This window comes from Nannospalax galili, unplaced genomic scaffold (genome assembly GCF_000622305.1).
Source record: "Nannospalax galili isolate Female #2095 unplaced genomic scaffold, S.galili_v1.0 scaffold1138, whole genome shotgun sequence".
Lineage (NCBI taxonomy): Eukaryota > Metazoa > Chordata > Mammalia > Rodentia > Spalacidae > Nannospalax > Nannospalax galili.
This window is the reverse complement of record NW_008342297.1, coordinates 1,155,544-1,171,991: the sequence shown is the minus strand read 5'-3', so window position 1 is coordinate 1,171,991 and position 16,448 is coordinate 1,155,544. Positions and strand designations below refer to the sequence as shown.

At 49.6% G+C, this 16,448-nt stretch overlaps 1 protein-coding gene across 1 annotated transcript; it reads left to right on the top strand.

Moving 5' to 3' along the window:
- Positions 1 to 4,812: 4,812 nt before the first annotated feature.
- Nmur1 (neuromedin U receptor 1) lies at positions 4,813 to 12,652 on the top strand. The gene is made up of 3 exons (XM_008838075.1): positions 4,813 to 4,880; positions 7,057 to 7,954; positions 11,272 to 12,652. Exons 1-3 carry the CDS (start codon positions 4,848 to 4,850, stop codon positions 11,652 to 11,654), a joined length of 1,314 nt encoding a protein of 437 aa, XP_008836297.1. The 5' UTR covers positions 4,813 to 4,847; the 3' UTR covers positions 11,655 to 12,652.
- The last annotated feature ends 3,796 nt before the right edge of the window (positions 12,653 to 16,448 follow it).

The following is a 16,448-nucleotide window of genomic DNA, read 5'->3' as shown; positions in this document are numbered from 1 at the left end:
TTTCTTTCTTTCTTTCTCTCTCTCTCTCTCTCTCTCTCTCTCTCTCTCTCTGTGGGCTCTTGAAATTTGCCAGGTGTGTTGGCTCATGCCTATCATTCTAGTCCTTGGGAAGCAGAGGCAGGAGGATCTTAAATTCAAGGCCAGCCTGGTGTATACAATGAGACCCAATCTCAAAAGACTGAAAAGGGAATTTGGAGATTTAGGTCAGTGATAGGGTGCATCCGCAAGCCCAAGGCTCTGGGTTCAGTCACTGGCACTGAAAAAAAAAAAAAAAAAGAAAAAGACAAGACAGAATTAAAAGAACAAAAGAAAAAAAAGAAAGGAAAGAAAGAAGTAAGAATTGACACTCTGAAAATGGGAAACTCAGGGCTGGAGAGATGGCCCAGTGGTTAAGAGCCCTGGCTGCTCTTGCAGAGGACCTGGGTTCGAATCCCAACACCCACATGGCAGCTAACAATGGTCCTAACTTCAGTTCCAGGGAATCTGATGTCCTCTTCTGACCTCTGCCAGCATTTCAGGACATGGGTTGCACATATATGCATGTATGCAATACACTCATACACATAAAATAAAAACAATAAATAAAATATTTTTAAAATGGGAAACTATAGAATCAGAACTGGAGAGGCAGGGAGCCCTTTAAGCAAATAAACATTAAATTCAAATCTTATCTTTAGCACTTTAGCAACCTCCTGAGCGCTGGGATTACAGGCATCTACCACCATGCCTTTTTTAGCTTTCCCCTCTTCAAAACCAGTTCCAGGCTCAGGGTGTAGCTCAGTTGGTAGAGTGCTTGCCTAGGAAGAACAAAGCCATGGTTCTGATCCCCAGTACCATATGAACTGGGCGTGGTGGCACACCCTTTGGTGGTGCACATCTTTGGATGCATAGTGAACTGGGGGTTACCCTGGGCTCCATGAGACCATGTATCAAAAATAAAAACAGAAGGCAGAGGCAGGCGGATCTCTGTGAGTTCAAGGCCAGCCTGGTCTACATAGTGAGTTCCAGGCCAGCTGGGGCTACAGGGAGACCCTGTCTCAAAAAGACCAAAAAAATAAAAAATAAAAATAAATAGAATAAAAACAAAACAATCCTTTCCCCAAAATTAATTCTACACAGGGGCTAGAGAGATGGCTTAGCGGTTAAGAACACTGGTTGTTCTTGCAGAAGATTCGGATTCGAACCCCAGCTGGAAGCTAACAGGGGATCCAACAGCCTCTTGCAGGCAATACACACATCCACATAAAATAAAAATAATAAATAAAATATTTTTAAAAATTAATTCTACATGACCTGCCTTCTCAGGGAAGCTAGGTGGGGTAACTGGCAGTCTGTACTTGGGAACAGGCTGCCTGTGGATCTACTATTGTGCCTTCAGTGGGTTCAAATGGACCAAGAAAGGGTTCAAGGTTCTGGTTCTTCAGTGTGGCTCCCCAGTAGCATTTTGAATGGCTCCTGGGTTTGAACATCTGGAATCTCCTGTGTTCCTTAAGGATTTGTATTCTCCAGGGCATTTACTGAGCATTTGCGCAAAATGGTTTTGTGAACTTCACAAGCCTGTCAGGATAAGTGCATCTCCCCACCACCCACCACCCTCCATCCCAAATTTAGCTAGCTTGAAAAAAAAAAGTGACCAAGAATATCTGGTGGACCCATGATCCACCTACCCACCCACTACTCTCTCTGGGGTGGGTGACTCTGATGATACCTTGAGCCAGTGAGCGGGTTCTGGCTGCTTGGTCCTGGGCTGTCTGCCAGGGGTTGGAGCACATCAGGTGGGGGAACTGTTCTATTCCATTTCAAAAGGTCGGAAGTTATACACACACACACACCTACCTCACGTAACAAGAGTTCAGAGGCAGGACCTGACTTTTTATAAAATGCCAATATGAAAAGTTGTAAAAGAAAACAAAATTCTAAGCTGTGGACTTAGATAAAGATGAGTATTCATTTTCTCCAGGCAAATCAAAAGCGACTAATTAAAAAAAAAAAAAAAGATCCTGAAGTCTGATCACCAGCCGAGGAGCAGGCTTTTGTCAAAGTCTCACTTGGATCATTACTTTGAGTACTTACTCGTGAATAGGAAGACCCATAAGGGGTTTCCAGGACACATATGCATGTGGTCAATTGGCTAGAAAGACTGCGTGGGCATGTGGGTGGCCTCTACTACCCAGGTAGCAGGAGAACCCTAAGGGCACCCAGAGCTGGCCCCCGTCCCAGAGTGGCATGAGATGCAGTCCCAGGATCAGAGAGACCCAGGCATTTTCTGCTTGTGAGACCCAAACATGTCCTTCCTTCCACGTCAAGTGAGATTGAGGCCAATGCACACACTGAGCCCCGGGAGGTAGAGGTGACAGACTCCCTGGCCCCCAGTTCTGGAAGAACCCAGGAACAGGCCTCATAGGTCTTGGGTGACAGTCCCAGTGTTCCTCTCCATCTTTAGAAAAGTCAGGGGTGATAATCCCTGGAGGTCTCCTCAACTGAAGGACCCCGCCACCTAGCTGCAGGCTCCCTCACATCTAGATTTTCTTTCTTTCCCCTGGGGCTCAGCCTTCTGCCCCAGTCTGGGGACCTTGTCCTTCCAGATCCTGTCAAGTGCAGCTCCCACGAAACCCTCACTCCCAGAAGGCTTCTGGAATCGTCTGGGAATTTTGAGCAGTCCACTGTTTGTCAAATATGCAACCGTACAAGAGCTTTAGCTCCATGGTCTTACGTAGGCCCTCACTGGGTCCCTGAGAAACTCACACTGGTTTTGCCATTTTACTGATCAGGAAGCTGGGCCTGGAGTGGGAAAGGACTTAACGAAAGTCACGTAGCCAGCTTGATGGTGGAATAAGGACTTCTAGGTCTCATAGATTCTAAGGTTGTAACGGGTACATGCCCTGCCTTCCTCTGCCAGCCTCTTCTAGGGTGTGGGTGGGTTTCTGTGAGTACAACCAGTCCTGGGGGCTCAGGGATTATGGATGTGTTTGGGTCAGACATGCATCTCACTGAGGTACAAACCCCATTGGCCATGGTCTGGTGCAGGACCAGAGTGGAGCCAGGCAGAGAAGGCTGACTAGGGAGGTGCCCAGGTGGGCCCAGATGGAAAGTGGTGGCTGCCAGCCCTCTGTTTCCTTCATGAACCAGATAAGAAGAGCTTCTGGGCTGTCTCAGTGGCTAGGGTGCAGAGCAGACTTTCCCTCTAGTCCCCAATCTCATATCTGTAGGCAGGAAAGTGGGTGAGGCGAACAGGAGATCCAGGCTGCTGGCCAGCCTTAGACTGAGGAGGTGGGTTCTGATTTGGACCTGAGTGGAGGCAGCAGATCCTAAGGGTCTCAGGAGGTCATTAGGAAAGGGAGAAGTGAGAAGTGCACTCACCTAGGCCCAGGAGCCCCGCCCATGCCCCAGGATTTGGCATATCTGCTGTCCTGCAGTCTAGACCCTGGCCTAGGCTGAGGCCAACACACCATGCCCAGGAAACGGCTATATATACCCACAAAACCCAGGTAAGCCACCTCAGGACAGAGCAGGTAGGGGCAGCTGTCACCAGTTCTGATGGGACATGCTGCCATTTATTCTCAAGTTCAGGCCCAGGCCAGGGCTCTCGGGGTCCTCAGGGCAGTGCAAGAGTGGGAGCTACAACCATGGAGATGGTTGGCAGGTCCTCTCCTATTGGGGGCTGCCCTTTAGCCTGACATGGTCTTTTGATGGCTGTGAACTCTGTCAACTGTATCAGTCGTCTTCAGAGACTTGTCCTTCCCCATCCTTTCTGGGCTCTGTGTACCTGCAAAGGGTCCACTGCAGGGTATGTGCAACATGGTGTGTGTGTGTGTGTGTGTGTGTGTGTGTGTGTGTGTGTGTTCTAGTGATGGGAGCAGAGTCAGAAGTGTTCCTCGCACACTGTGAGGCATGCTGGGTTGTTTCTGGGTGGTGCTGAGCCTTCTCACTTATCTCTGCTGGCAGCATCCTTATCTCCTGAAGGTTTGGTCCTAGTTGGTCCATCTGGAACTGAGAAGTTGTCTGTCATAATCTTTTCTCCTGCCAGCCTGGGGAACAAAGTGCCCCAGAGGTTCCCACAATCTCCCTATACAGAAACTATTTACATGTGGAGTTCTTAGGAAGGCAGGCCTTGCTTGGGGTAGGGGCAAAGTGGCCATCGGAGTGGATGAGAAAGGAGGGCAACGGAACAGTGGGAAAAGAGAGGCAGGTGGTGTGTGAGGGGTCTGATACCAGATTAGATTCCTGTGTGTTCCTTAGGGGGAGGATGTGCATTCCACCAAGGCTCAGGAAGAGGACCCCTGTGGGGGAAGGGGGCTGGAGGGGTACCAGCACCTTGATTAAGGGACTAGAAACCCCTAGGGAAAGCTGTGGTTGGGGGATGGGGATTGCTATCGTGAGTCTGGGAGTGAAGTAGGTCCCAGCATGCCTGACTTCCAGGGACTGAAGGTGTTGAGTGTTGAGGTGTGTCTGAAAACATGGGGGCAGAAGGAAATGGGGGGCACAGAGGCAGAGTTATGCTAAAGCCAGCACACTCGCAGGAGGGTGGGGACAGCGCATGAGACCCAGGTCACTTGGACGTCCTTCCTGGTGCTCACTTTTCTCATCTGTAGAATGTGTTTTGGTGAAGGCTTGGCTCTCCCAGCTCCCGGTGGGTCAAACAGCCACTGTGGTTTGGATGTGTGTGGGGTCTGCGATGATGGACATGAGCATCCCGAGCTCCGGGGGGCACCACTGACCCCTGGCGGCGATGTTGCGGATGACAGGCGGGGCGGCGGGGCGGCGGGGCGGCTGGGCGGTTTGGGAGGGGGCGGCGGGCGCTTTCCGTGGCCTTGCAGCGCAGCATCCGTCGGTCCGTCAGAGCCTGAATGCCACCAGGACTTCGGGCTGCAGACAGCATGGTAGGTGAGCGGGATGCAGTCTCTGGCCAGGGCATGCGCACCGACGGGTGCAGCTCCCAGGGTCAGATGGGTGGGAGGGCTCCGTGGGACACCGGGGTCCGCCAGGCTCTATTTCTGCGATTTTTCCCGATCACAGTCGCTGCGGCAACCGTTGCTCCAGGCGTGGAGCATCTCTCTCGAACCCCTTCCCAGCTTCTGTTCCTGGGGGTGAGGGTGGCCAGGAGCAACCTTAAGCGGGAGCCCCAGGGGTGGTAGTGTCTACAGTGTCAAATATTTAGACTTGGACCGCATCGGTCGATAGAAAACAGAATCAACTTTTTGGGTCAAACATAGTTTTAGCTTTTTTACCTCCCTCATTTGACCCCCACCGTGGCTTCATCTCCAGGCCAAGGTCACCACAGCTTTCTGCATGTCAGGTCTGCCCTGTGCCAGTGCTTTTTGTAAATTAAATTCCTGAACCTTCCACCTGGAGTGGGAGAGGTTAGGTCTGCACCCTGGCAGTTGCTTTCAGGACCATGGCTCTTAAAGACTGGGCAATACTGCCATTTGTACCCACTCCAGATGCCCACACTGAGTGCCCCTCCTGAAGTCCATTTTGAAAAGGAGACACCCAAGGGGCATTCCTGAAAGCCAAGCCTGTGTGTGGGAGGGCCTGTCATTTATTCAAAGGATTCAATAGATCATGAAATTTAAAGCAAAGGACCAATTTTATCATAAATTACTTTTATTACATTTATTTATATGTGTGTGTATGTGTATCTGTGTGGCACACACACCAATGGCATGCATGGGGCAGTCAGAGGATAACTTGTGGGAGTCAGGTGTTTTCTTCCACGTTGGTCCCAGGGATCAGACTCAGGTCATCAGACTTAACCGCAAGCACATTTATCTGCTGAGCCATCTTACTGTCTCATTTTATCATTTAAGATGTGCACTTTGACTGGGCGTGGTGGTGCATGCCTTTAATCCCAGCACTCAGGAGGCAGAGGCAGGTGGATCTCTGTGAGTTTGAGGCCAGCCTGGTCTACATAGTGAGTTCCAGGCCAGCTGGGGCTACAGGGAGAACTTGTCTCAAAAAGACCAAATATATATATATATATATAATCTGCACCTTGGAGATCTGGAGAAATGTTTCAGGAGTTAAGAACACTTGCTGCTGTTATACAGTACCAGTTACATTCCCAGCATCCATGTGGGGCAGCTCACAACTGCCTGTGACTCCTGCTCCAGGGGATCCAATGCCTTCTGCTGACCTGATGGCACTTATACTTGTGTACATATACATATACATTTTAAAAATATTTTATTATTTTTATTTTATGTGTGTGAGTGTATTTCCTGCATATATACAAGTACACCCACGTTGTGCAATGCACACAGAGATCAGAAGAGGTAATTGAATCCCCTGGAACTGGCAAGTTATGGACAATTGTTACCCATGATGTGGGTGCTGGGAATCAAACCTGGGTTCTCTGCAAGACCAGTCAGTGCTCTTAACTCCTGAAACATCTCTCTAGCCCTCATATATATTTTTAATGTGTACTTTTACTACTCTTCAATTGTAATGTACTTTACAGTGGACGACAGGTGTTTTTCTTTCTTGGTGGCACATTGAAATGGCAATACTCACTCCATTTTGCTCTAGCTGACTTTTGCTTTACCCTGTGTTTTTGCCCAGCCATTCCCACTGCAGTCAGCCAGGCAGAACATCTCATGCAGGCAGTTTCAGGGAGTGCATTCTTTCTACAATACTGGGAAACTTACAAGTAGCCAGGTAGCATGTCCAGATAGCACATCCTCTCACCCAGCCTAACTGAAACCTGTTAACTGAAAAATCTCTTTAACTGACCTGCCCCTGGTCTAGTGTAACTAAGGTGATCTGATGTAACTATGGTTATTGGCTTTGCCCCTGGCATGATGTAATTGTGGTTTTAAGCTTTATAAACCCTGCCCTGCTTCTCCTCAGGATTGAGAGTTCTTTGGGGCATTAACCCCCTCTCTGGCCACTGGCTATTAATAAAGGACTCTTATCCCTATGTGGCATTCCTCAGTGCATCATGTATTACAACATGAGTAAAGTCAGTCCTCTTAGCAATGGCACCCTCAGTGTGGTGACTGAGGACAGAGCTTGGATTCCCTAAATGACAGCTGAGCATCTCTTCCCTTTATTCCACAGATTCCTTCCTGCCTCAATTGCTCCATCCTCCCTGGAGCCCTGTTCCCAGGGGATGTAAGGAACCCCATGTCCTGCAACAGCACTGAGGTCAGGGAACAATTTGACCCTGAGGACTTGAACCTAACTGATGAGGCCCTGAGGCTGAAGTACCTGGGGCCACAGCAGACACAGCTGTTCGTGCCCATCTGTGCCATATACCTGCTGATCTTTATGGTGGGCACTGTGGGCAATGGGCTGACCTGCATGGTCATCTTGCGCCACAGGGCCATGCACACGCCCACCAACTTCTACCTCTTCAGCCTTGCTGTGTCTGACCTGCTGGTGCTGCTGGTGGGCCTGCCCCTGGAGCTCTATGAGATGCAGCACAATTACCCCTTCCAGCTGGGTGCAGGTGGCTGCTACTTCCGCACGTTGCTCTTTGAGACTGTCTGCCTAGCTTCAGTGCTCAATGTCACAGCCCTGAGTGTGGAGCGCTACGTGGCTGTGGTGCATCCACTGCAAGCCAGGTCTGTGATGACACGGGCCCATGTGCGACGCATGCTGGGGGCCATCTGGATCCTTGCTGTGCTCTTCTCTCTGCCCAACACCAGCCTGCATGGCCTCCAGCAGCTGTATGTGCCCTGCCGGGGTCTAGTGCCTAACTCAGCTATTTGTACATTGGTCCGTCCCCTGGTCCTCTACAACCTGGTGGTGCAGGCCACCACACTGCTCTTCTTCTGCCTGCCCATGGCCACCATCAGTGTGCTGTACTTGCTCATTGGTCTGAGGTTGAGGCAGGAGAGGATGCTGCTTCTCCAACAGGAGGTCAACAGCAGGAACACTGCAGCAGCCAGGACCAGTGAGACCAGAAGGACTCAGCTGCGGGATAGAGGAAGGAGACAGGTGACCAAGATGCTATGTAAGTGTCTGCTGGGGAAGGGGATGAGCCTTCCAGGGCCTAGGGAGGGAGCTGAGCTTCTGGCTTTCTGGAGGCTAGATGTGGTACATAAGACTTCCTTCATCCCTGTGAGTGAGTACACCCAACCCTACCTACATTCATTGGACTCTTTTAAATTACCCTGCTAGAAACATCTATCAAAGACTGACTTTAATGGCTCATAGTAGGGCTTACTGAATAATTTGTAGGGTCAGTGCAAAATGGAAATTCAGGGTTCCTTGTTAAAAAAAATTGTCAAGCATGGGTTGACAATTGGTAGAGTGCTTGCCTAGCATGCATGAAGTCCTGGGTTCAATCCCAAGCACCAGATAAATTGGGCTGGTGGTACATAACTGTAATTCCAACACTCAGAAGGTGGTGGTAGGAGGATCAAAAGTTCAAGATCACCCTTGGTTGGGTCAGTGTGGCCTATATCAGGTCTTGTTTAACAATTTTTTAAAAAACACTTTTTTTCTTTTTTTTTGACTTATTTTTATTTTATGTGTACCAGTGTATTGCCTACATGCGTGCAAGTGCACCCGTGTTGTGCAGTACCCTCAGAGGACAGAAGAGGGCATCAGATTTCCTTGGAACTAGAGTTATGGACAGTTGTTAGCTGTCATGTGGGTGCTAGAATTCGAACCCCGGTCTTCTGCAAGAACAGCCAGTGTTCTTAACCGCTGAGCCATCTGTCCAGTCCCTCAAATTTTTTTTTCTGTGGGGCACGGTGGTACATGCCTTTAATCCCAGCATTTGGGAGGCAGAGGCAGGTAGATATTTGTGAGTCTGGGGCCAGGCTAGCCAGGGCTATATAGTGAGACCCTGTCTCAAAAAAAAAAAAAAAAATCACACCTGGGGACCTAAGCTTGGTATCCTGGGCAAGTGTACAGGGTGCACACACACAAAGATGGATCTGGACCTCTATGATGTTCATCTTTGCTTTTGAACAAGGCTGGGTTCTGTTCTTCCCCACACAGCCCACAAGGGGAAGCCATGTGGCTATTTGGCTATTAGAAAGTCCAAAGGAAGAGTTCTGATTGGTGGGGCTTATGTTGCTGCCTGAGTGGCCGGATATCAAGATACACAGCCTCTCTGGAGCCACATGGATCTGGGAAGCAAATTCCCCTACCAAGGAGGAGGATGTGAGAGTGATGATAGGTGAATTTCCTCTGTGCCATGGCTATATCGGCTGAGGCCCTTGGGAGAGACCATTTGTTTGCACGGTGTCAGGAGGTGTATTTGTAAGGGTAAATGAACATAACACAGGAGCCAGGACAGAAGTGAGGGTTGAGGAGGCAGGCCATGACCTGCTGGGTCTAGGCTTTGGATTCTATCCTTACAGAGCCTGTCTTTAAAAGCTATAGACCTGGGGGAGGGAGGCCAGATGACATCCAGCTAACTGAATCCCTCCCTGCACCCAGCTCAGTACCACACCTGTCCTGGGTTGGGCCTAAATCAGGCTAGGATGGGGTAAGCCAAGGCTAGACAAATTGCTGACACCTTGGTCATTGCCAGACTACTGGAAACAGCCCATCCTTTAGGGAAAGACACATTCCTCTTCCCTTCAGATACTGGGGTCTTTTATGCAGTCCCCTGAAATGGGCCTGGCCTAAATTCTGCTCTTGCCTCCAGGTTCTGAGGTGAATGAAGCTACCCCACAGAATGCCCCTTCTTGTCCTCCCGTTCCCTACTCCTTTTTTGTTTTGTTTTGTTTTTTTTGAGACAGGGTCTCACTCTGTAGCTCTAGCTGATGTGGAACTCAGTATGTAGACCAGATTGGCCTAGAACTCACAGATCCGCCTGCCTCGGCCTCCCAAGTGCTAGGATTTTAAAAAGTGCTGATTCTCGTTCTCTGCTCTTGCCCCCCAGCCCCATCCAAATGTGCAGGAGGCTCAGCTAGGACCCTCACCCTGGCAAGGTAGAATGCTTGCTTGTTAGTCTGGGATCTGCTGATCTCTTCCCACCGCTTTGTCCACTTTCTAAGGATCTGCTGTACACGGGCAGTATGCTGGGGTCATTGCTTACACTACCACCTGGATGGTGAGGAAAACCATGCAATAGGAAGGATGGGAAGGCCCTGGGAGGGGAGGAGAGTGAGCTGGAGAAACAAACATTAAACATGCAAATCAAGGTGGACCTGGGTGGCAGAGGCTCCAGGAAGAGAACTGGGGGTAAGCTCAGGACGGGGCAAGCTGGGCATGGTGGCCCACCCTTGTAATCTCAGCCCCTGGGGGATAGAAGCTTGAGGATCAGGAGCTCCAACTACTGGTAAATTTGGGACAGCTGGACTACTTCCTTTGTTTTTTTTTTTTTTGAGACAGGGTCTCCCTGTAGCCCCAGCTGGCCTGGAACTCACTATGTAGACCAGGCTGGCCTTGAACTCACAGAGATCCACCTGCTTCTGCCCCCGAGTGCTGGGATCAAAGGCATGTGCTACCATGCCCGTTACTTCTTTCTTAAAACCAAAATAATAAAAATAAAAACTGAAACTGAATAAGCAGGTGTAGTAGATCACATCTGTAATCCCTGGCACTTGAAGGCAGAGACAGGTGAATCTCTGAGAGTGTGAGGCCAGCCAACCAGTGAACATAGAGAGTTCTAGGACATTCACTGCTCTATAGTAAGACACCCCCCTCTAAATAAAAGACCAGAGCAGAAGTGAGGGCTTGCCAGGCTGTCCTATCTTTTGCTAGGGAGGGGACATAGAAGGGATGGAAAGGGATTTAGTACAGGGCCATATATTCAGCTTGATTTGAGGAGTTGGGGTGGGGTATGCTTGGAAAGGCTGTGTGTGTCTGTGTGTGCCTCTGTGTGTGTGTGTGTGAGAGAGAGAGAGAGAGAGAGAGGGAGAGAGAGAGAGAGAGAGAGAGCACTCACTGTCTTTGGCTCTCTCAGCACTTAACCCATTCTGTGCTGTTTCTCTGTTCTTGGGGGGGAGGCACGACAGGACACACAACCCAGAGGGGCCTCAGCTCCACAGTCACACTAGCAATTTAGCAGCCACCACTGAATTCTTCTGTTACAAATTCCATAGGAAAGCATCTGATTGGGCCAGGTGGGTGCAAGTGTCCATACCTGTGGCCAGAAGCTGGCTAAATGACCTCCTGCCTAGTCAGAGCCACAGAGGACACCATCCTTCAAAGCAGTATGGCCAGGACAGTTGAATTTCCAGAAACCTGTGGATGGATGCTGGGCTTCAGTGGCCTGTGAGGTGTGCGGAGGGGAGAGTGACAGAAGTGGAAGCCCATGGGAAGCAGTAGTCTCGCTGCCAGCCAGGCCTCCCCTCTCTGTTCTTGCAGTTGTGCTGGTCGTTGTGTTCGGCATCTGCTGGGCTCCGTTCCATATTGACCGCCTCATGTGGAGCTTCGTGTCCCAATGGACAGAGGGCCTGCAGGTGACCTTCCAGTACGTGCACATTGTCTCCGGTGTCTTCTTCTACCTCAGCTCGGCAGCCAACCCTGTGCTGTACAGCCTCATGTCCAGTCGCTTCAGGGAGACCTTCCAGCAAGCGCTGGGCCTTGGAACCCGGTGCCGATGCCACCACCAACCCTGCCGTAGCTCCTACAGCCTCAGCAGGCTGACCACCGGCAGCACCCTGTATGACTTAGGCTCCCGGGGCAGCAGGGCTGGGCCCCTCGCTGAGAATGGGGCAGAATGGAAGCAAGAGACAGACCCCTCCTGACTGCAGCCTCGAGGCAACTCACCGTCTGCCGAGCTACCCCTACCTTCCTCTTTGAGAACGACCTGCCCCAAATTCAGCTTGGAAACTCTGACCAGCACCCCAGTGACTCCTGCCCTGCCCACATATTTGAGAACTGAGGAAAACTGCAAGAAAGAGAGCATTGAACCCCAATTACTGAGGCCCCATGAGCCAGGCACCATGCCCTGTGCTGCCCGTCCCTCCAGATCCCAGACCCTCGCTAAACCCCTCTCCACAGATCCCTCACAGTGAGCTGGGGCTCAGTAACCCATCCCCCCAGGATGTCCTTCCTCTCAAGTTCTAGCATGTTTGCCCTAGGCCCTAGCTCTCTTTCTGGTAACTTTTGAGTCTTCACAGGTTCTGGCCCATCTGTCCCTCTCTAGTTCTGGTATGACCCTAACCCTCCTCTCACCCTTCCTGGCTCCCATTCTGTACTGAGATCTGGGCCTGATGGAGCTGCCACGTGACAAAGGTTCCCAGGGACCCGATTCAAATCTAATCTCAGCCCTTCTGTCACCACCTTGCCTTGTGGCATCAAGCAAATCACCCCATCTTTCTAGGCTTTGGTTCCTTGTTTGGAAAATGAAAGGTGCCCTGACAGTCCAGCATCACCCTTAGGTGCTATGTTTTCTTCTGTGTGTACATAATGAAGCCAACCAATGCCTTCGGACTAACAGGGCTGTCATTACTCTATCTGTACCACTCCCTGCTTCCCCTCTGTCCTCCATATGCCCGCCCTGTTCCAAGCTATCCAGGGCAGGTCCTTGCCTTATCCTGAAACAGATGCAACCAACAAGTGTCTAGAGTGTTCCTTCTGCTTCCTGCCCTCCTCACCTGCAGACAGGATGGCCTGTGTCTCAGTTTGCTTTTCTAGAGCTGGGATAAAACCCTGAGCAAAACCAGCTTGGGCAGGAAAGGCTTTATTTGGCTTCTAGCTCACGGTCTGTCACTGAAGGAAGACAAGGCATGAACTCGAGACAGGAACCTGGAGGCAGGAACTGAAGTCAAGACCATGGAGGAATGCTGCTTACTGCCTTGCTCTCCCTTGACTTTCCTGTTTTTATTACTTTTTATTTTATGAGTGTATTGCTTGCATGTAGGTAGATGTACCCATGTCACGCAATGTCCTCAGAGGTCAGAAGAGGACACTGGATCCTCTGGTACTGGAGTTTCGAATGGTTTGTTAACCACCATGTGGGTGCTAGGAATTGAACCTGGGTCCTCTGCAAGAGCAGCCAGTGCTCTTAACCACTGAGCCATCTCTCCAGCCTCCAGCTATCTTTCTTATACAACCCAGGCCCACCTGCCCAGGGAATGTCCCACTGTGGGATGGACCGCCTTCATTAATTAGCAATTAAGAAAATGCTCCACAAACATGCTCACGGGCCAGTCTAATGGCATTCAACAGAGATTCCTTTTTCCTAGGTCTGTATACTTTGTGTCAAGTTGACAAAAACCAACCACAGCCTGGCAGTCCCAGTTACCACCTGCACTAGATCCTGTTTACCAGAGGATCTCTGGAGAAAGAAACATGGGCCAGCTGAGGGTCAGTGGTGACCATGCAGGGACTGAGGTGACAAGATAGAAGGACAGTGACTAGTACTTTCATAAAATGCACCCCGTCCTGAATTCCTAGGGGCAGCCTGGTGCATAGTTAGGACCCAATTACTGGATGAAACACGTTCTAGATGTGAGTTCCTGGGTCTTGTCCTCTTGAGAGGAGTGGCATCCATGGCGGAGAGATGCACAGTGGCCCAGGGTGTGTCTATTTGGGTTCTGCCTGCAGTCAACTTGCTAGCTCATTCCTGTTCTAGTCTGCTTTTAGTAGCTGTAATAAAAACATTGACCAAAACCAACTTGGGGAGGAAAGGGTTTATTTGGCTAACAGCAAAGTCCATCATCAAGGGAAACCAAGGCAGGAGCTCGGTGTAGGAACCTGGAGCACAGACCATGGAGGAATGCTGCTTACTGGCTTGCTCCCCTGGCCCCTGTTCAGCCTGCTTTCTTATACAACACAGGCCCACCTGCCCAGGGATGCCACCCCCACAGTGATCTGGGCCCTCCCACATCATTCAACAATCAAGAAAATACCCCACAGACATGGCCACAGGCCAATCCAATGGAAGCATTTCCTCAATTGAGACTCCCTCTTCCCAGATGTGTCAAGTTGACACCCAAGGCTATCCAGCACAGTTTCCTAGGTTCCCTAGCTGTGGAGTGGAGACAGTACAGGGTTACCCTTAGCTGCTTTTCCATCACTGTGACAAATACCTGAGAGAAGCAATTTAAAGGCAGGAAGAGAGTTGTGCATGGAGGCACACAGCTGTAATCCCAATGACTGGGAAGTGGGGACAGGAAGATCATGAGATTGAAGCCAGCCTGGGCACAGAATGAGAGCCCATTTCAAAACAACAACAAAAAGGTTTCTTTTGGATCAGGGTTTCAGAGTGTGGTCGCTGGGCTCTATTGTTTCTGGGCCTGTGGTGAAGCAGAGTTTCTCACCTATTGGTAACCACAAAGCAGAAAGACACCAGAGACAAGATACCTTTTCTTCCCCAGGGCACACCTCACGGTGACCTACTTCTTGTAATCAGCCTTACCTCTAGAAGTTTTCATTGCTTCCTAATACCAGAAACTAAGATTCCATCAATAGACTCATCCAGTGATGAGATTAGTGCCCTTATGATGTCATAACGTCCCCAAAGTCCTACTTTTCAACACGGCTGCACTGGGAACCAAGCCTCTAACACAGGAGCCTTTGGAGGTTACATACAAATCATAACAATTGCAGGCATTGTTGGTTATCAATAATACAAATAATAAATGCTCACTATAGAAATTTGGGAAGTGGGGCTGGAGAGATGGCTCAGTGGTTAAGAGAACTGGCTGCTCTTACAGAGGACCTGGGTTTGATTCCCAACATCCACATTGTGGCTAGCAGCCATCTGTGACTCCAGTTCCAGAATATCCAGTGCCTTCTTCCAACAGCATGGGAGCCCTCAGAAACATGCAGGCAATACACGCATACACAAAAACTGACAATAAAAAAATATTTTTTGAGACAGGGTCTCCCTGTAGCCCCAGCTGTCCTGGAACTCACTACGTAGACCAGGCTGGCCTTCAACTCACAGAGATTCACCTGCCTCTGCCTCCCAAGTGCTGGGACTGTAGGCGTGCGCCACCATGACCAAATTAAAATATGTTTTCAATTCATTATTTTTATTTTATGTGTATGCGTGTATTGCCTGCATGTAGGTAAGTGCACCCATGCCATGCAATGCCCAAAGAGGACAGAAGAGGCTGTCAGAGCCCCTGGAACTGGAGTTACGGACAGTTTTTAGCTGCCATGTGGGTGCTGGGATTAGAAACCAGGTCTTCTGCAAGAACAGCCAGTGTTCTGAAACTTTGAGCCATCTTTCTGGCCCATAAATAAAATATTTTTAAAAAGAAATTTGGAAAGTGAAAATAAGCAAATGTGAAAAAAAATTAAAAATTAAAAACATGTGCTGGACAGGATGATGCATGGCTTTAGTCCCAGCACTCAGGAGGCAGAGGCAGATGGATCTCTGTGAGTTTGAGGCCAGCCAGGGCTACATAGTTTTTTGTTTGTTTTTGTTTTTTTAAACTGAGCTGGAGGGATGGCTCAGTCAATATAGCATTTGCCTTTTGAGTGTGAGGAGCTGAGTTCAATCTCCAGAACCCAGGGAACAATACCTGGCACCATGCCTGCTTGAGGTAGATGGTGCTACTGAGGATGATACCAAGGTTGTCCTCCAACCTTCACACGCCATTGAACACATGTGCATGTACAACCCATACACAAAAAATATACATTCACATACATATGCATTAAAAAATTTTAAAACTGGGCTGGAAAGATGGCTCAGTGGTTAAGAGCAATGGCTGCTCTTGCAGAGGACTCCAGTTCAGTTCCCAGCACCCACATGGCGGCTAACAGCTGTCTATAACTCCAGTTCCAGGGGATCTGGTGCCTTCTGACCTCCACAGGCACTGTACAACACAGGTGTACTTACACTCATGCAGGCAACACATTCATACACACAAAATAAAAATAAAATATTAAAAAATTTTAAACCACTTTCACCTAGGGCTATAGGGAAGGAGAAATGGGAACTTGCTTAATGGATACAGAGAGTTTCTGGGTTTCTTTTGTTATTATTTTGAGACAGTCTTTCTGTAGCCCCAGATGGCCTGGAACTTGCTATATAGTGGCCTTGATCTCACAGAGAGCTGCCTGCCTCTGTCTGAGTGCTGGGATTAAAGGTGTATGCCACCGTGCTTGGCAAGAGTTTCTGTTTTGAAAGGTGAAAAGCTCTGGAGAGTCGATGTACAACAATGTGAATATACTTACTGTCAGTTTGTCTCTTCATTGCTGTGGCAAAATACCCTGACCACTGCCCCGACCTGCAGGGCGGGAGACGGAGACTCGAACTCCCAGGGACCTGGAATGATGGGACAAGAGACACGAAGAATGACAGCAAGACAAAGAACTCTGATCAAGCTGCAAAAGTTTATTTTTCCACGGGGATTCTTATACGGGCTGAAGCGGGAAATTAGCTGGGGAAGGGGAAGGGAAGGTGTTGTCTCAATGGGTTAATGAATATCCCTTAGGATGAGGGGAACTGGCGCTGTGAGTCTGGTTGCAGGATAAGGAAATTGGTGGTTGCTCAAGCTTATCTTTGAGTCATCAGAAAGATTGCTTATCTTAGGGGGCAGGGAGGACTGATCAGCAAGTTCTCCGGAGGCTGCTTGACA

What these genes read in the sequence shown, in the direction of transcription:
- Nmur1 (XM_008838075.1), top strand. Translation starts at nt 4,848, where the DNA reads ATGCCACCAGGACTTCGGGCTGCAGACAGCATG. An exon ending in TTCGGGCTGCAGACAGCATG is followed by an intron (nt 4,881 to 7,056) that starts GTAGGTGAGCGG and finishes TTTATTCCACAG; the next exon opens with ATTCCTTCCTGCCTCAATTG. An exon ending in ACAGGTGACCAAGATGCTAT is followed by an intron (nt 7,955 to 11,271) that starts GTAAGTGTCTGC and finishes CTGTTCTTGCAG; the next exon opens with TTGTGCTGGTCGTTGTGTTC.